General features: G+C 38.8%; 1 protein-coding gene across 3 annotated transcripts in view; it reads right to left on the minus strand.

Moving 5' to 3' along the window:
* ITGA8 (integrin subunit alpha 8) overlaps positions 1-20,617 on the minus strand; it is a 174,737-nt gene that overhangs the window by 139,676 nt on the left and 14,444 nt on the right. For all 3 annotated transcript variants that reach the window (XM_019497862.2, XM_006271243.4, XM_059729045.1), the window contains exons 3-11: positions 17,332-17,432; positions 14,283-14,406; positions 11,982-12,043; positions 10,809-10,854; positions 9,596-9,721; positions 6,723-6,767; positions 3,828-3,871; positions 3,037-3,093; positions 2,398-2,450 (exon numbers count right to left, since the gene is read on the minus strand). In XM_019497862.2, the coding sequence (XP_019353407.2) occupies positions 2,398-2,450; positions 3,037-3,093; positions 3,828-3,871; positions 6,723-6,767; positions 9,596-9,721; positions 10,809-10,854; positions 11,982-12,043; positions 14,283-14,406; positions 17,332-17,432 (658 nt within the window). The remainder of the gene's footprint in view (positions 1-2,397; positions 2,451-3,036; positions 3,094-3,827; positions 3,872-6,722; positions 6,768-9,595; positions 9,722-10,808; positions 10,855-11,981; positions 12,044-14,282; positions 14,407-17,331; positions 17,433-20,617) is intronic.

Raw genomic sequence — 20,617 nt, forward strand, 5'->3', positions numbered from 1 at the left:
ATTTCAGACCCTGTCAGACAATCTGCTTCTGATACCTCCACCCTTCTTTGATCCCCAGCTATTTAACAGCTTTTCTCCCTGCTTTTAAGTGGCCTTTTCTCTCAGCTTTTTTGGGTCAAACTTAGGGCATAGATAAATGAACACATATCAATATAATTTTAATCAGTTCTATATACTAGGACCAAGAATAAGTCAGATGTGCAACTATCCTTGGGTAGCTGCATGAAGTAAGCAGCTATTACACCTCCTCACCTTCAAGCAGCAGGTGAGCAGGTATTAGCTTGTTTGCCTTCAAAGTGCTCCCCAAAATGAACATGGATAGATGGCATCTAAACCAGTGTAACTTAAAACAGAGTTTTAGCTTTGACTCTCTCAGGTGTATTTATTCAGTATATGCGGCTAAATTATCCTAAATTAGGTGTCTGTGTTAACTTCCCACTGCTTTTTTCTTTTTTAATCTGTGTTTTGACAACTGCACCACCGTAAACATTTTGTCTGCTCTTGCCCTTAGTCTCACCTTTAGAGATATATTTCTATTAGTATATGTGCAATTCATCTTACTGGCCTGCAAGCAGGCATATTTTCAAGTGGCACGCCTTTATGTTTTGCTTTCTGTTGAATCATTAGATCTTGGAGAGTCACTAGATTTCCTTTCAGATATAGGAAGAGAGACCACACAAGCCTCCAAAGCAGTTTGATTATATTGTTGACACTGGAATTGAAGGCACAAAGAAGAGCTTGAAAAGATTTGAGAGATCTCCCATGCAGAAAGATTTGCAGAAAATAACCTGTGCAGGAAGTAGTTTGGTTCAGTAAGGGAAGCTCCATAAAGCACTTCTTATGATTTAGTATAGTGGTTTTCAATTCTTTCAAAGTTGAAGACCTTTTATTCAAGGACAAAAAAGTGTTATTACTTTTTACAAGGTCATATTTACTCTGAAAGGTAGAAAAAATGTATACTATAGTTGCTACATTTAACCTCATACTTTGAAATTTTTAATTATCCCAAACTTACACTGGAAATGTTATTTTCTTATTTTAGAAGTTACAATGACTCTTTCAATGCCTCATGACCTCCTGCCTCTCCTTTTATTACATCTGTAATCCTTTTGAGGGTCATTCCCTGTATGGAGAATACTGAATATCTTTTGGTGTTTAAACACCAAATGAAAAGTAGAAAAGTCAGATATTCTGCAATAGCCAAATAATTACAGACCTAATTATAACCCTGAAATAACACCAGAGCACAGGAAAACTCCAGCGCTCTAGACAGTAGCAATCTTCACATCCTTCAGAAGCAACTAATGCTAATATTCACTCAATAAGGCCCCAATAATAACACTTAATAGTACTATTCACAAAATTATTGTCGACATTGCTAAAGTGCTTTGCTGGACTAAGGCCTAAAATTCCTGTCATGAAGGCATTCTCTTGCGCTCAAGAGGCATTGCTCTTCAGGTTGTCCTCTTAAAACAGCCATGGAACATTGCCCCTTTGTACAGAGCTTTCAGGGGCCAACAAGCTGTGGACCTTTTGAAGGGAGTGCCACCCGAGTAACTGAGGTTGCTGGTGTGGTTCTGGCTGATCTGTTTGATGCAAAGCAGACTTCTGCTTTTCAGAAGGGCAGAATACACAGTACTGCTTTTAACTTTTACCCATCTCTTTCTAATAATAGCTTTGCCTTTTTGAATCCTAGGAGATTGTATTGCCCTTACTGTCCCAAGCACATCTTCTCAGTGATCAATAAGAAAGTCTCTAGAAAGGACATGGCCATGCAAATGACTTACTACACAGGAGAAGGGGTAAAGGCCTTTATCAAAGTTTAGCAGCAACGACTTGTGTGTATTCTCCTACCCTGGGCTAAGTAGCCAAACAGAAGATAAATCATGGTAACGTACTCCTCTTTCGCTGAAGGCAAAGCTACAGCAATTTAATTTCCATTTATTACAAGGTAAATACATGCATGTAAGTGGTTACTGTGAGGCAGCTGGCATTCAGTAAAAGCTCTAACATTTTTTACCTTGCAGTAAACTGTTTTTACATTTTTTCTCTAAAACTTATTCAGTCAACACTGTAGGCCAATTTAAAAAAATGAGAAGGAGAGAGAGAGACAAAGCTGAGAGGAAAACAACACTTCCAACTAGAGGAGCAGAGAAGTTCAATGCAGAAGTGACAGACATTTTGGCAGAGAAGGTGCTTAAAAACTTGAGCTCAATAGATATTACATTTCTGTTTTGGCTTTCAGGCCCTCAAAGAATTATCATGATTTTTGAATTTTTTTTCCCCCCCGTCACCCAAAATATTAAAAAATATTGTCTTTTTTGAAAATTCAGGTAAAATGTTAAACACTCAATTATATTGAATTTCAGTGGGTTTGGGGTGCACTGGGTAACCTACCCGTCATTGTTAACATCAGATACTGCAACAGTATACCCAAAGTAAGATGCCATCTGTAAGCAAAAAGCAACATGAAAGTTAAGATCTTCTACTCAATAAAAACTTTTTTTTTTTAATCTGACAAACTTCTGGATAATAATTCTGGAAGGTAGAAAATATTTTGTAACATACACTTTACACTGTACCATATTTACCCAAATCCAAAATGAATTTGAATGTAAGACAACCCCTCAATAATTAGATTCTATACATAGAAAATTATAAATTTGTTATAATTTTTCATGTATAAAACTTAATTATTGAAGGGTCATCTTAAATTCATCCCTCCCAGTGCTATGGCAGGGAGGGAGGTGGCTGGAGGGGCAGGCAGGCTGCCCCTTGCTCCCTGCACCTCTCCTTCACTACTTGCTTCCCCCATGCCTGCACTCCCCAGGCTGGAGCTAGGGTCAGGCCAGGGGACCAGAGCCACTGCAGCTCTCTGCTTGGACCATACTCAACTCTAAGATGGTTTCTTTTTTCTCCCCATGTTGAATGGGGAAAGAAACCTCATCTCAAATTTGAGTAAATATAATAATACTGTGGGTATAATTACATTATTTAGAGAGGGAATATTTTATTATTTAGGTTTTTTTACTTTACCTGTTCACCAGTAAAATTCTGAATGAATGTCAAGTCTGTAGAATTAATAATTGAAACCTGGTAAGAGAAAAAAAAATACAAGATTTCAATCACATCATGATAAACTACAATGTAGCAACAGGCATCTTTAGAGGAAGTTGAAGAGTGGTCCAATTATTAGGATGATAGACTAGGATTTGGGATGTCTGAAGTCATTTCTGTGCTCCACAGATTACGTAAGTGGCGTTGGGCAATCTTCTACACTTTTTGTGCCTCAGTGCCCTGTATGCAAAATAGGGAGTGGGGTACTTCCCTGCATTACAGAGGTGCTCCATGCATCTGTACACTGAAGATTTTGAGGCACTTGGACGCTACAATGATATGGGAGCCACATATAATAAACCTATATGTAAGTTATCTGAATTCAGATAATATATATATACACAGAGGAAGAGCGGCATGCACAGCAAGTTTTAATAGGAGGCTAAAGTTTGGCGTTCTTTTTACATTCAGAAGTTCTACTGGCATACAAGGGATACAAATCAGGCTTATCAATTTACCAGGCAAACTGCTCATGAAATTTTAAGGGAAGCATATTCTTCTCTTCAAAATGCTTTTCATGACTTCTCACGTCTGATATTCAAATTATACCACTAAAGACAGCTTCTTTATAGTAAATAAATAGAGAGCGCGAGCATTAAACTATGACACCAAATCTGAATAACCATGGACTATACACTTGGGCTTCATCTTCAAAGCAATCTAGCTCACACATTTCGTATGAATAGATGAAATATCAGCTCAATACATACATATCCAAAGTTCTGTGCTCCCCTTGGAACTCCAACAACCAATTCTGAAGAGAAAAAATGATTAATTGCTCAGTTATTTTATACGATTAAAACATCAAACAGAGTCCCAGTCACTGGAATCTTCCTAATATATAGGCCCTATCATTTAAGGGTATGCTGCTAGCTTTACCAAAATCTTCAGTACTTCATGTCAAGACTTCAGCAAATTTTTTACATTTATAAAATGTGTCTATTGGCATCTCTAGGCATATGCAGTATTAAACCATTACACACTAAACTAGTCTACACCTGGACAGAGTCCTTTCCCTCCTAGTGCCCACTAGGATATTTACACTGTGGGTCAACTTTCTGACTATTCAGTTGACTCCTGTGGCCATGATACAGCCAAGATTAATTTCTACAGCTGCTACAGCAAAGCAACCTCTAACCGAAATTAAATGCACTTATACTGAAAACACTGTTTTCCATAGTTGTATGCTGTCTTTTCTGACTAGTCTTGTGTATCACCCTTCTGTATCATACCTTCAAAGCGTCTGCCTGGATCGTTTGTGAAAAATGGCAATCATAACATTCTGCTTACCTAGAATCAGGGTTAAAAACTCTTCCTTGTTGTTTTTCCCAAATTTACAGCACATGTTACTCTACTGTTATGTTGCTAATGCATTTTCTCTTACCAAGTGGGTGTACTTTGATGTTGATACAAATATGTATTGTTTGCAAATATTGCTAGTGATTTTGTAATGTGCTTTCAGATTCCTGTAGATGAAAGCTCCTATTCTAAATGTAAATAGTTGTAAAAATACCTCCATGTAGAATGTATTAGTCCATGAAAAAGCCTTTGCTTCTACATGAATCTTGTTCGTTATTGTTTTACGCATTTTTGTTCATGTACAGTTAATCCGTTCCTTCTTTACATGATTAATTCCACATTTCACTTTCTTATATAATATTTTCTCTCTTTATAAATGTAGATTTTAATCTTGCCCTTGAATTTTATGTTTTAGCTGGGAAAGAGAGGATACGGAAACTTCTTACTGTGTCACGGAACATAATGCATTAGGATGATGGCGGCAAATACTCTATACCAGGCACTGTATTCTTAAAGAATATGGACTACAGGTTAGGGAATGGCCTAAGCAAGTAGCCCTGCTCTCAGCAACAAAAGGTAGCTATCAGGTACACAAGCTGCCAGGTTTCAAGGTGGAAAGAAGTAAACAGCGAGGCCCCCCAGGGAATCTGTGTTGGGACCGGTGCTGTTTAACATATTCATAAATTACCTGAAAAGCGGGTGAGTAGTTAGGTGGACAAATTTGTGGATGACACACAGTTATTCAAAGTGGTAAAGACCAAGGCAAACTGTGAGGAACTACAGAAGATCTGACATGATTGGGAGAATTGGCCACCAAATGGTAAATGAAATTCAGTGTAGATAAGTGTGACCACAGGAGTTTGGGATAGAGTCTCTAAATCAAAATGGCCTATACCTTAAATGTGGGAAGCTGCACGTGGCAGAGGAACAGTGGACAAAACCCTGGTCATATCCAGGTGGACAGGTTGTAGCTATGTTGGTCTAAGGACATAGGTAGAGAAGGTTCTTTGGGTAAATATGATATATTTTATTAGACCAACTCAAACAGTTGGAAAAATTCTTCTTAACAAGCTTTTGGGTATAAATACCCTTCGTCAGGCTGAGGAAGCATCTACAATTGGTGTGTGCTCTTCCTGTATGGAACGAATAGTAAAGAAGCCAGAGGCTGATATGCATACAAGAAAGGCAGTCAGTGAAGATGTAAATTAAGGAGTCAGTGGATGAGAGACAGGCAGGGGGGCCGAGTGGAAGGGGAATGAATGTAGCCGGTAAACAGTGGAGAGGTACTTGGGGAGTCAGATATTAGGCAGGTTATAATGTGTCAGAAATCCAATGTCTATATTTAGTCCATGCTTTTTTGTATCCACTTCATTGTTGATGAAGTGAATTTCATAGGCTCGTCTGTGAAAAGTCTTTTGTAAATTCCCTTTGAAGATTAGAACTGAGTGAGTGGTTTTCTTGTGAGAAGTGTGCCCCCACAGGTAACTGGGTATTCTTGTCTTTGATAGATTTCCAGTGTGAGTTCATTCTGGTGCGCAGTTGTTTGGTTTTTTACATATTTTCTATCACGGCATTTGGTGCATTGGATGATATATATTACGTTTCTGGTCATACCCAGCTCACTCCCTTTCAGCATCCACTCTGACATTGCTTGACACAGGATAAGGGCAAGATGGACTTATGTTCAGGTGCAGTAAATGGCAATTCTTATCTTCTTCTGTACGTTTATTGCTTTTGCTCACAGTAACAGTCATGTGGTGCATGCTACTTGCCATCCTCTAATTCTACATCTGTAACTTTTCAAAGAGATTGCCTACATTGTAGTTGGAAGTGTAATTGCAGCATATGAAGACATATCCAAGTTAATTGTAGTACCATGGCAGTTTAACTGGAGCAACCCAGGCTTTAGCACTGATCAGACACCTGAATACATACCAACGGGCCATGACAGACTTTTGAACAACCTGCTATCAATCCTGCCCTGCTCTGGATACCTGAGCTAAGTAGACAAAAGCGAGTTTTGCAGCTATCTTCACTGTGGAGGATATTCCTATCTTCCAATGTGGAGGAAACACAGCTAAGCAAAAGGATGTAGAGATTTGGTTGATGAAGCTCCAATTTCTCTGGGTATAGCAGCCAAGGTAAGATTTCCATCTAAGCATATTAAGTATAGACAATGCTATTCCTTTTCAGGAATTCCTCTGAACTATTCCTTACCTTTATAATATGTAAAAGCCATTATATTGTTCAGTAAGCAGACAAGTGCCCAGTCAGATGGTTTGCAGTCAGGAACATAGGGTTCTTACCTTGTTCAGAGTCGCCAGTAAATTCCCCAGCAGCCACTGAGTATCCTGTTTAAAAATAAATTACAAGAACAGAATCTGACAAATCATTTAGTTCCAAAGAAAGACATTTCTGGAAGAATAATCAGATTTGTTTTCTGGTCCAATAATCTCTATAAAATGTTACAAACTAGTATATCCAAAACTAGATTAAAAAGAAAAGTTATTTGTTATGACCAACTTCATTGCAAGTCTCAAAAGCTCACTAAGTCTGCAGGCCTACATCATTGGGAACAGTTCGGCAATTTAACTATATCCCAAGTCTAACCTTCAAAGCATTAATATTTTATAATTCACATAAAAATAATGTGTAAATGATATGTTTTTTAGTTAATACATATTTATTGTCCATTTGTTTCACACTCAGGTTTTAACTATTAATGTAATTCAAAGCTAGATTTCCAAAGGTATTTAGACACATAGAGATGCAGATTAGTCCTACTGGGATTTAGAATTTACAAAAGACTGTATGGGTATGTCTACAAGTGCATTAATGTGCTTTTCCTAATGCGCATTAAATTTAGTACCTCCAATATGAGGTACTAAATAAATGTGCATTAGGCTGCACAAATGCACAATAGCACAAGTGCACACTTTTTAGGTAATGCTTAATGCACAGTAGCCTATTCTACTGCGCATTAGCATATTAGCCCAGTTTTTTACACACCGCTTTAATACACAGTAGAATAGGCTACTGCATATTAAAGCACATGTGTAAACACATCTATTGTGAATTAGATGCTTAATTCCCAGGCTAAGTACAGCCTGTCAAAAAGCCTGAGGCTGAATCGATTCAATCTTTGCAGGTTGAACTATGATGCATAGATTGAACTGATAAGCAAGTGAACAGACATTCACTTTTGATTCCAGAAAAGCAGCCACATGCCTGCAGTGGCCCAGACCAGAAGCCAGACGGTACTAGAGCACACCTCCTTGGCTTGGCTGGAGCAGAGAGCTTGGATTAGGGCAGGGGTGGGCAAAATGTGGCCTGGGGGCTGGATATGGCCTGCCAGGCCATTCTATCTGGTCCACAGGGCCCCTAAAAATTTAGAAAATTAATATTTATCTGCCCTGGGCTGCCTGTCATACGGCCCTCAATGGCTTGCCAAAACTCAGTAAGCGGCCCTCTGCCCAAAATAATTGCCCGCCCCTGGGATAGGGCTAGCCCACCTACCCTGTGTGGGGTGGGTAGGAGTTGTGGGGGAGGTGCAAAGCATCCTGAAGTGCTGGAGGACTGCAAGTTAACTTGAACCTGGAGGGGATCTGGGACAGAAGTTCAATTAACCAATTTAATTGAAGTCAGTTAAGTCTGATACTACATCTACCCAAGCTTATCTTAAACTGGTTTCAACCCTTTTGCAAGTAGTTTATGTGCACTGAACTGTTTGACAATACAGCATTTCTACAATCATGGAAAAGAAAGCAACATTTCTTACAAGCAGATATATGTATACATTATACAAAGTTCTCATGGGGCAGGCTGCCAGCTTTCTTTTAAAGCATGTAGTCAAGGAGATATTGTATTTGTTTTTTATGTATTCGAACATACTTCTGCTGTCAGTAAAGTCAATTATAGGTTTTTTTTTAAACTTCAGTAAGAGCAGAATTACTGTACAAAGCATTACAAAAATATTTCTTTTCATTCAGCAATTTACCAGTAAATAGTTTCTAATTATCATAAACTCAATCAATTTTCTGTGACTAGAATGATGTATATTTTAAAAGTTAATGTATAATTAACTATATTAAAGACAAAACAAGAATAGCAAATAACTGTAGAAAAATATGGCTGGGAGGGGCACTGAGAAGTCTAGTTCAAGGCAGGATCATCCTTGCTTAGTTATTCCCAACACACAGTTATCTAAACTCTTCTTTTAAAGACTTCCAGAAATGAAGAGTCCATAGCCTCTCTAAGGAGGATTGGATACACAACACTTAGAATGCTTTAAATATGGTTTAAATCTAAAGCAAACAGATATACAAGCCTCTTAAAAACTAGTTAAATTCACCCTTGCTGTTGGAGCCACAGCATTTTACACAATTGCTAACAGGTACCCCATCAGTGACATTTTGGAAAGGTTCAGCTGTAATGTGTGTCCAGGCCCTAAGTAATCTGTTCCAGCTCTTAACCACATTCATGGTTAGAAAATTATTTCTAATATGTGAATTAAATCACCTTTGTTGCAATTATTTCTCCTATCCCCGATGAGCATAGAGAGCAGATAATTACTATCTTCTTTATACCAGACTTTTTTTTGTATTTAAAGATTTATCAACTGCTCTCCAGTCTTTTTCTCTCTAGGACAAATAATTCCAGTTGATCCAATCTGCCCCCATATGAGTTTAAAAAGCTAGGATCTGTTGTTGCAAAGATGTATAACTGTGCTTAAGGCCAAACACAAGTGGTCTTAGTGAAGTTATTAGCAAACTAACGGATTGCTCCTGTGCTTGGGAAGCATGTTCCAAGTATTCACAAACTGGGGCATAAATAATTCAAGATTTGCTTTCTCGTTAAGATCATTCTATTGGGCACTTTTGCACAAGCTCTGATGCATTCCAATTAGAACTTGATGAATCTAGCCGGCTGGAGTGTTCTAATAAGACCACTCCAGCATCTTGTGTATTCAACGTTCCCGCATTTCAAATTGATGCCTGGGGCACATTAACTATAAAGTTAAAGTACCAAGCCACCACTTTGAAACACAGGACGCTGAATACATGAGACACTGCAAGCTTTTTAATTAGACCAGCTCCTGAATGCCACTCTAATTAAAATAACACCCCACCTTGGAGCACATGAATAGGTAGCCACTGATTTTAGGGCATATATATCTTACCAAGGTAATTATCGTCATATGATGGTGGGGCCACTCCAGTTTGCTTTTCTCGTATCAGTTTCCTTAAAATATCTTTGAATGAATAATCGGTGATAATATCCGCAATATTGGCAGTAATTACCTGACCTGCATTCAAACAACATTGCAAATTAAAAGGATTTAAAGAACAGCCAACTCCTAAAATGAAAGGTTATCTACAGTTTAAAATTAACTATAAGTTAAGACATGGTTTTCATACACCACTTACTATCTCATGTCCAACACAATTTATCTTTGTAACATTGTCCTTATAAAGAGCAGCCACTTCTGTTGGAGCAGCCTTTTCCTACTACCAGTCTGGGAGTCTGATGATGATACTTAAGCCAATCTCTCTCCTCATCTTTCAAAAGGAGGGGAACAATATGGAGCATGATACATTATTAACCATAACTGTAATTCTAGGTATATTTCAAAGTCCTACATATGTCTAAATCAAACTTTGACAGGCAAAGCCTCTCCATACAGATCAATAAGACATGGGAAGCTAAGGGCAGTGCTCTTTCATTGGAAGGGACAAAGCTATAGATTTTTTGGCATCAAGTCATGATGAACCAGAATCTTCCTCTTTTAATGACAGCAAAAATGCAGGTATAACACAACAAGTGGCCTCACACATGATTAACAAAATCTCCCTGCTCAACAGAAATGATGTACGAACTTTATCACAAGTAGTCAAATCAAGGGAGGAGGAGAAAAGATTTGCCATTACCAAAATGAAAGTAAACAGCATCTATAAAATGCAATGTTAAAATACTAACTTCACAGTTGCATTACAGATACATACAACATAATGCATAATGTGATGCAATACTCCCATCATTAATAAACAGTAACTTATACTGTGAACAAGTTGTACATATTACCACATGAATGACACTTTCTTCCAGATGAAAATACAGTTCAGCTTGTTACTTAAAAGACCAATGCTCAAAAATATCAACATAAATATATTAAATACCTATTTGTTTCATGTCTTGTAGAATCCATTATTTGATTCTGATCTCTCTTGCACTGATTTCTTAACACGTCATTGAATTCAGAGCAGTTATTCCTTATTTATACTTGTGTGAGTGAGACGAGAATGCTTGTGACCTTACACTGAGAAACTAGAACAAACTTTTCCTCTTATACTTTGCACTTTACTTTTTAGTGTAAGTTAACCAAATGAACATACCTTGCCAATAAAAACTACCAGGTCCTCCTACTATAAGGTCCCCGTTCTACAAAAAAACAGAAAGGAACAATATTAAGCTATGACTGATACCTTTTTCAGAGCTTAAAAACATAAATATGAGGAACAATTAAAACAATTATATCTAGACAAATAGCACTTTGTCAGGGCTATAACATAGGACAGAGCTCCCAGTTCAGGAAATCACTAAAATAGTTAACTGTAAAGTTAAATACAAGCATAAGGGCAGACTTAGATGTTATCTCCTCAATCATGGAGATAACTTGTCCTCTGGCTGCTACACAACAGTTCTAAAAGAAAGCCATTTCTTTCTAAGCATAAATAAAGGTTGACACTGGCAATGGTACTGCTTAACATATTCATACCAGTGCTAAATATGATGGGCTCTACCCACTTCTTAGCCTGTCGACAAAGGGAAGTGTGCCAAAAGAATTGTGCCAAAAGAACAATGTGCATGTAAAGTGGAAACAATGAGACACCAAAACAGGAAACAGTTGACATGATTAGAGACATATGTGAGGTTCTGGTGATCTAGCAGTGGCACAGATGATTCATTAGCTGCCAAGATATTCCTAGTGCTTATTCTTACTGCCTGTTACTTAACCATGTTGGTCACAACATATTTTCTCTGCCCCAACTCCAGACAAAGCACAGGTTGCTTGAGCAGCTTTGCCTTCTTTCTAAAGAAGTCCAATATCATTTATTTTAATTGAAAACATGCTAGAGAGCTGTTGTTCTTCACTTTCTGAAAGAATGGCCCCTGGAAAAGAACACAAAGTAAGCACACCAAAAGCTGAGGTAGCCAAAATCATTGCTCTTTCTGAAGGTTTGGGTGATTAGTGCAACACAGTGTTGCTATAAGCACAGGCTAAAAGGGAAACCAGACAAATCAAAAAGTTAGATGGTGTACATGCAACCAACAAAAATATATTGATAAACATATTTTATCTGTTCTTTAAATTAAATGGTTAAGTTTCAAACACACACATTTTGCGAAACTGCAACAACTTTCTAAAGAAATTAGCTTGAAACAAAATCTGAATAAACTGCCAGTCACCAGGATGGCAGACAGCTTTGGATGCAGTGAAGGAAGAAGTCCTTTGGGACAACACTAGAATAAAATCTGGTCTAAGACATTCAAAAGCAGAAGCTCACCTTGTAAAAATCCAAACTGAAGCCTGCTTGACAGAAACCTTGTCCTTCAGGATCTGCATTGCCTGCAGTTATTAAAAGATGAATCTTTTATTATCTCATGTTGCTCAAGTAGACCCTACTTAGAACCTTACTGCTATTACTCCAATATTTCCCAAGGACTGATATTAGTGCAGAGATTTACAGTGATAGCAAAAAAAATCCCAACCTCCCCCCCCCAAAAAATAAAACCCCTCCAGAAACCCCCAAAGCAACAATGTATTGTTTCAAACTGTTGTATGACAGGTATACACTGAGGATGATTAGACTAAATACTTTAGCTTTGGTTTATCTCTATGATTCAAAGTGATTATGTACATCCAGTTTCTGGATCAATCTTTAGGTTACTATGGAAGGCAGGGAAAGAAGATGAAGCAGAACTGAAAGCATTTATGCAATATCATTAATTTTAACTTGGAGAATAGGTTTTAATGTATCTACATGTAGCAGAATAATACAAGCACTCTAAAGAGCTATTCTTGCTCTTTAAATGAGATACAATACATATTGCACAAATCCTGAGCTCCAGGATTTCATCCTGGATGCAGATGTATGAGCATGTGCAATTATTTTCTTATGAATATATATTTGTTTTGAACATTTACATGTGACAGATTCCTAGATTTCTTGGAAAATATATGAATACAATATAAAAACAATCTACAACCTTGAAGCTAACTGGAAAGCTAAATTAACCCTGAAAGCCTGGACCTCTAAGCAGATGCCCCAGACATGTTTGTGTACACTGAGGTCTCAGGATCTTCTTGCAAATCTTAGAAAGATTCACTGGGCTATTTTGTCCCAACATATGTTCCCAGAGGCAAACCTCACTACATGACAAGATGTTATCTCTAGAACTCCAACAGAAAAATACTTCAGGGAGAATGCAAGAATACATCTGTCTGTGAAGTGACCAGCACTGTTCTAGCAATCAGCATACAGTTAGGGCACATGGTACAGGCTACAGGAGAGAAGAATTTGGAGGAGGTATTAGCAAGTCAGTCTGCACATAATTAAAATGCTAGAGGCAATTTGCAGTATGACTATTTTACGGTCCTCTTAACAAATAGCCAGTCTAAGTTACAATCATGGAGATCTTCGGTTATTACCCAGAATTAACTGGTACCGTACACCAATACATGGAAGAGCTGGCACTATACAACTAAACTAAACAACAGCTTACCGCTTCTGTGAGCATTTCCACAGGAAGACATATTTGCTACCTTATAGACGATAGCTATGGACAATTCCATGTAGCAAGTAACCGTGACAGAGCAATTATTCCTAGTCTGTGAACGAGCTATCTTCTGCACACTCCAGCTGTTCAGTAGGGGCCTGATCCAAAGTTCATTAAAGCCGACGGACACTTCACTTTGGTGTTAATGCCCTTGGAGTATAGGAACCTGACATGACGTGGCAGTAGAAATCTTTACAAAAAATATCACTGAGCTCATGTATACAGCCAAGGAAACTATCCAAATTTACAGTAGCAAACATACAATTCCTACTACTTCTTATACCTCCCTTCAAAAATCCAGGTCTTTATCTACTTTCTGAACTTCTGAAGGTTAGGAGGAAGCTCCTTTGGGGATTGCTGAAGGGTTTTTTGCTTCTACCTCTGAACAATTTAGTAATGGAAACAGTCAGTCAGAGGCAGGGTACTGAATTAAATGAATCTCTGATCTAATCTGTATATAGCACTTCATGCATTCCTAGGTATACTTGGGCTTGGCTCATGATCCTCTTTTTCTCCATTCTTCTACAGGCAGTAATGCACAGAGGGTGTTTTGAAAGTACACAGGAATCCATTGTTCCAACACAATGCAATGAAGCATGTTAGGTAACACTAACACCATGCATCTGTACTTTGCCTGTGCCCCAGAAATACCATGCAAGCAAACTATCCGTACAGGATCTGGTCCTAGGATGGCAATTCTGCAATAAATATAAGCAACTGTACTAAATGCTGTTATGCATTTTTTAAGGATCTATTTACTGCATTTTAAACCCTGGTAAATTAAGTCAATTATATCTCATCACTATAATTACACAAACCTAATTTACTTAATCTCTCCTCTTTTAATTATATGATAAAGCATCCATCTGGAGACACATCATTTGAAGTTTATTTTTCTTCATACTCTCTTTGAGCATGATGGTGTCAGTCAGTAATTTTCATTTAGCCAAGGCTTCACTATAATTGAAAGTCTGAAACCAGTAATCACAGTTTCAGTTCTATGGAAAGTCATTTATCTTAAAGCTTACTGTTGCGACAAGGAGAGTACTCAGCATAGGCGCTGAAGTTCTGAATTGCTACATAGCAGGTGCCAACCGGATCCTTTTCAGGGGTAGCTTTGAGAGTCCTCCAGTGATACAAAGGAGCACAAGCCTATCAAAAGAGAAATCATATATTGCCAAGCACTTGATATACAAAATTGTTTTTTGTGTTATGTTTCTGTCATATGGATAGATACTATCATATTGCATTGATTAAATGCTCCCTGAGACTTCATAACCTGCAACTTTGATTCCATCAATTCATGTAATTAATCACACAATTATAAAAGCAGATCCTGTCTTACTCCTGTCCCTCAACAAGTAAAATTTAACAGATAGCATAGCCCACTTTTTAAGTTCCTTAGAAATGCTTCTCTGTACCTAATGCACAGAGGATAGGAGTTTAAAGCTCTCAGCTAGGGAACTTGGTCCTCTGCTTCACGCTGTAGAGATCATGCTGTTAGTTATGCAGTCCCCTGGTTCAATGTTTGGTGTTTCTCATGATAACCATTGTTGTTGTAGTAGAAATGTTACAATTCTGTAGGTTGAGACTTAACACCTCTGGCAGGACTAGGCTCTTTCTCTTGTAATTCAGGGGCTTACTGTCTGCTATAATATGGATACCTCACTCAAATCCATAAAGAAATGAGAGAAGACAACTCCAGCTGAGGAGTAGCTCTGCCAGTGTTCCTGAGGTTAGAATCTGTGCTTCTTTTCTTGCATGGGGTAAGATTTGGCCCAGAGCATAATTTTTCCAAGTAAACTTGATGGTAAGCTATTTAATAGAATACAGTACATTCTATAATAAAAGTTAGAGAGAGAGAGAGAGAGAGAGAGATCTGCTAAGGAGACCTCTTTGCCTTGCCTTCTGTTTTCAGTTTCAATAGATCTGAGTCTCTCCCTAGCAGTGTATTATTGTCATTGTCACATCACTATGAATGGCCTGTTCTGCAGTGGAGTTCCACTTGGATAGATCCCTGTGCCCATACAGAACTTATGGCAATTTCAGGGCTTGTATGTCTGTAAAGTAATGTTCAAGACAGGTCTCTGCTTTAAGAAGCTTACAGTCTAAATAGCATACAGAAGAAGGAAAATAGAGCACAACAGAAATTAATTCATTTCTTGTCATAAGGACTTCAGATGCATTTCAGAACATTTGGCAAAATCAGCTGCAGTACAGATTATTTACACAACAATAAAGTATTGGACTCATTTTTATTGTTATTGTTATATAGAAAAAAAATGTCAAGGAAGTAGTTGTGTTTTCTCTCCCTCTTTAATAAAGATTAAATTTATAGTTTTCTTACTTAGAATTAGTGTCATATGAAAAACAATGAGTTTAGCAACACTTACAAAGTTTGGCAAAACTGTTTTGAAGATAGCCAGTGGGAGAAAAGAAAACTTATCTTATAATGATCTCAAATGGTAAGCTTTATTCACCCTTCATTTGATTCAGATTGAGGCATTCTAAGATTAGTGAGTATATAAGAAGGTATTACATTTTGGCTTATAAAGCCATTCCAAATTATTCTTGTACTAAATAATTTTTTAATAAAGATTTAAATTAACATTATTCATTTTCAGAATTATTTTCTATGTGTAACCAACTTCTAAGTGAAGTAAGTATACATACAAAAAGAAGGCAAATGAAGGTACTGAACATGAGAATTGAGATCTATGATAACTCAGATGAAAACTACAGGGAATTAACTGTACATGCTAGTTCTGTAACAGAAGAACATGTTGTTTTATTCATCACCTGTTTTACGTCAAAATTCTTTTCTGTTGTTAACCACAAAACGGACTATTTAGAAGTAAGGCATTTCCTTACTCCCATTAAATAATAATTGAAACAGCTTTCAGCACATCCCAAGAGAAAAGGTGTTGCTTCCTACTTATAAGAAAAGTAAAGTATGACCAGCTAAAAGATTTGCATCACTAAGCTTTAAGCCTCCTTTCCACTGTTAAAATTCTAGGAAATAACCTCACTGTACTTCGCAATAAAACTGCTCAGCATAAGAATAAACCCAAATGTATCATGTAAATAACCAATATGGATTTAGAAAAAAAACATTAAGGCTGTGTCCAGACAAGCGCAGCCATGTAGTAGGTGGTGCCGCAGCAGACATCTGTGGTGCCACATGTGGCTCATTCAGCTGTTCCCTGTGAAGGGGGGGGATGTTAACCTGGGGAGATCCTGGGGTCAAAAAAACCTGTGCAAAAAAAAAAAAAAGTGGAGCAGTGCACAGTTGGTGATACAAGCAGTGTGCACCACCTGAAACCAGAGCCTGGCTGGCTGGAGACACTCTAGCCGCCACCTAGGCTTCAAGCAGCAGGTTTGCCTCTGCTGCAGCCCCAGAAGGCCCCCAGAACCCCAGGTAAGGCTGCTGGAGCCAGCACAGTCACTACGCCACCCAGGGTAACCAGCTGCATGCCAGAGGGCACGTGGCACAGATGTTTCCTGGGGACAAGTAGCAGTGACACAAGCTTCCTGTCCCTGGGGAAACAAACATCCAGCTCACGTAGACACAGCTTAAGTGTCTTTAAAAGCAATCCTCTTATTTAAAACTGCAGCATTATTACCATGGCTACAACACAGCAATTAAATACAATAAATAGCATATAAAATAATTAATACTGGCATAAGCAGTCAAAATGTGTATTGATATCCATTGATCTCCAGCTGTAATTCTTGAATTTGTTTAAGTACTTCTGTATTTAACACTCCTCATAGACCCTTGCAATCAGATTTTTAAATATATGCCTATCATTCACTAAATATCTTCAAAAGTTTCACCATCTTATTCCTCGAAATCACTAATTTGCTCCCATAACAAGTAAAGCATCACTCTTCATTTTTAACACTCAAATCAGGTCATTGTAAAGTGCTTAATTCTATCTGATTTATATCTATTTTAGAATAGATGTATATTCTGAAACATAGGGTTATCTATAGCATACACACACGCATGCAAAATACACAGCTGACAAAAGGTTAAAATAATCTGAAAATAAATACCAAATTCATGAGACTTACCACAACTTTGCTTTTATGAGCTTTGATTGTTGCCCCAAACCACTGATTTGACTTAAACTCAATAGGTTCCCTGGTGCCATTGACTTTGATTTTTCTATTGTCTGAGAAAAAAAGAAGCAGGATGTTGACAAGTCATTTAAACATATATTTCTCTATTCATTAGAGATGCATGAGAACATATTAATGGATATATGAATTATGTTACATCCATTGTCATCTTCATTCATTTTAATGTGGAAATGATATTTTAATATTGCTTAATTACATATCATTAGTCAATTAAAAAAATTCTTCTCTAAACTTCACATGCAATCATTCCAGATGTTTTTTTTAACTGCAATGAAAAACTTAAGAAACTAAGGAAATGTCCAGCCCTACATCAACACCAAGAAGCCTACTTATTTGGGAATTTCTGATTTAAACTTCCCCCCTCTCCCCCTCCAAAAAAACCCCCAAAAACCCAAAACAACCCAACAACAAAACCTCTTCTTAATGGTCACATAGCTTTATTCTTTTATAGCTGTTATGTAATAATTTTGGGTCCAGCAAATGACATTTCTCAGCATGCATCATTCAAGAACCAGCATTAAAGAGAGGAATAGATGTAGTTCTTAACTGCATTACATGTGTACTCACTGCCACAAGAGACAGCTCCTTAACCCTGCTTTATATACACTTTGGCAGATGTCACCATTAGAGGAGCCATCTGGGTAAAGATGGTAGAATTATAATACATTAGTAAAGATGGTACAATTATAATACATTTCAGGTTTTAATAAAAAGCAGACATGCAGTCCTTTCAGCCCCAGTTTTCTGAAGTAAACTGATTTTCCATATGTTCCCAAGCTATACTCTTCCCTCACAAGTCACTCCTAGTGAACCTCTCAATTAATACATGAGGCAATTATGGGAGCAATTACCCATATCCCCTCACATCTGCATTCTCTTACATTTTTTCTGGTTCATACCAAGGAGTACGAACAAATTTTTTAATTAATTTTAAGAGAAAATAAAAATGTGTATATTGTCAAATCTGGAACATAGAGAATTCTTTATTGTCATATTATATTATTTGGATTTATGTGAAAAAATAAAAATGTAATGAATATAGTGGTCACCATTAAAAAGCCAGGATTTCCATGCGTTTATCATGCAGTAGTAGATGAGACACTCGTCTTAATTCCTTGAATGTTGTGGTACTGGGGACTTTGGTGTACGGTAACTTCTGGTAAATGTTGGTGATATAAGCTGAATTAGAAGATATACATAAAATTTTCTGAAACTTTCAGATTCATTCTTTTTTTTCTAATCCTGTAATCATAAACCTAAAGACTGTTTAAAAAGTACAAATAAAAGTGTACAGATGAAAGTGCATCCTGCCTATTTCCCACACACACACCCACACACACACATGCACACACAGGAAGTAAGTGGGATGCACTTTTTAAGCAGTCTTTAGGTATATGATTACAGGATTAGAAAAAAAAAATCTGTGAAAGTTTCAGAAAATTCATTATGTGAACCAATACAATTTTTAAATGTTTGTGTTCTACCGATAATAACCAGAGTATTGAAATCACTACTAATGAAAGAGCCAGAAATCATGATGCAAAATGTGGTCAACACAAATTGTGACAAACAATTTAAGAAAAATAAATGGATAGAGCATTTTAACCTAGAATCTAGTTAAGTTTAAGTGGGTGCATCTACACAAGATGCTTTACTACGCAGTAGACTTATCTACTGCACAGCAAAGTGTCACTGTCTACATGTGCATGCATGGCATTTACTGCCAGTAAATTAGTGTACTGCGCAGTTAGCTAGTACCTGTAAATACAGGTATTAAATTAACTGGGCAGTAGTTACTGTGCAGTAGCGCTTGTAGATGCTGACTGGGAGCAAATTTGCTCCCGGTCAGTCACACAGCAGTGGCCACAGGGGACATGAGAATTCTCTGGCCCCAGTCCTAGTGCTGCCCAACTCCCCCCAGGAGCCAGGAGTTGGTCAGCACCAGGACAGAGCAGCTCTCTGCTCCCTCCTACCCTGTGCCCCGTCTCAGCACTGTGTGGCTCCTGACTCCCCAAAGAAGCCAGGAACCAAGCAACACCGGGACTATGGAGCTCTCTGCTTCCTTGTTCAGCCAGGGGGCTCACCAGGAGCTGTCCTACTTGTGGGGTGTCTGCCAGTGAGCCCCCTGCCAGGTGGGGATTCTCCACCCAGAAGGAGGCTGGCTGAGACCTTTCCCATTACTGGGCCAGCTGCTGGTGAGCCCTGTGCCCAGCAGGGATTCTCTGCCCAGCAGGGGGCTGGCTGGGACCTGTCCCAGCTGCAGAGCTGTCCTGCTGGGGAGGTACTAGATTAACTGGGCAGTAGTTACTGCACAGTAGCACTTGGGTAGATGCTGATTGGGAGCAAATTTGCTCCTGGTCAGTCACACAGCAGGGGACCACAGGGGACAGCAGAGTCCACAGGGGACAGCTCCCTCCAGGAGCGAGGAGCTGATCAGTACCAGGACAGGGCCACTCTCTGCTCCTCCCCCTTCCTCCCCTGCCCCAGTCCCAGTGCTGTGAAGCTCCTGGCTCCCCACAGGAGCTGGAAGCCAAGCAGCACTGGGACTGGGGAGCTCTCTGCTTCCTTGCACAGATGGGAGTTCACCAGGAGTTGTTCCACTTACGGGGCAGCTGCCAGTGAGCCCTGTGCCCTGCAGGGATTCCCCACCCAGAAGGGGACTGGCCAAGACCTGTTGGCAGCTGCCAGCAAGCCCCTGGCTGAGCAGGGAAGCCCTGCTGGGCAAGGGGCTCGTTGGCACCTGTGTGTCCTGACGTGCACAGGGGCCCTGTGCACATCAAAACCCTTCCAAATGTGTACAGGGCCAGGAGACAGCTGCTGCAGAAGCCAGCACAGGTCTCTTGACCCCGTACACATCAGAACCGGTCCCTGTGCCCCCTGCCAGCCTCTGAGCTAGCATGCTAGGAGAGCCCAGAGCTCCCCCTGGCTGCTGCAGGGAGGCAGAGGATAGGCACAGCTATACAGGGCTGCTCCCATTGGGAGCAGACTTGTTCCCAACAGGGTGCACATGTAGACATGCTTCAGGGGAAGACTTATTGGACTGTAAGTCTGTATCGCATTAATGGCATGTGTAGATGTGTGTAATGTGGTTTAAATGGTAACTTTGCCACTGCACAGAATTGTAGAAGCGGCAAACTCAAACTTCTCCTTTAATCCATCACTTTTGCTTTGCTCTCCTAATGGAGCCCAATGTCTAAATGCTTTCAACGATTAAAAA

This window comes from Alligator mississippiensis, chromosome 5 (genome assembly GCF_030867095.1).
Source record: "Alligator mississippiensis isolate rAllMis1 chromosome 5, rAllMis1, whole genome shotgun sequence".
Lineage (NCBI taxonomy): Eukaryota > Metazoa > Chordata > Crocodylia > Alligatoridae > Alligator > Alligator mississippiensis.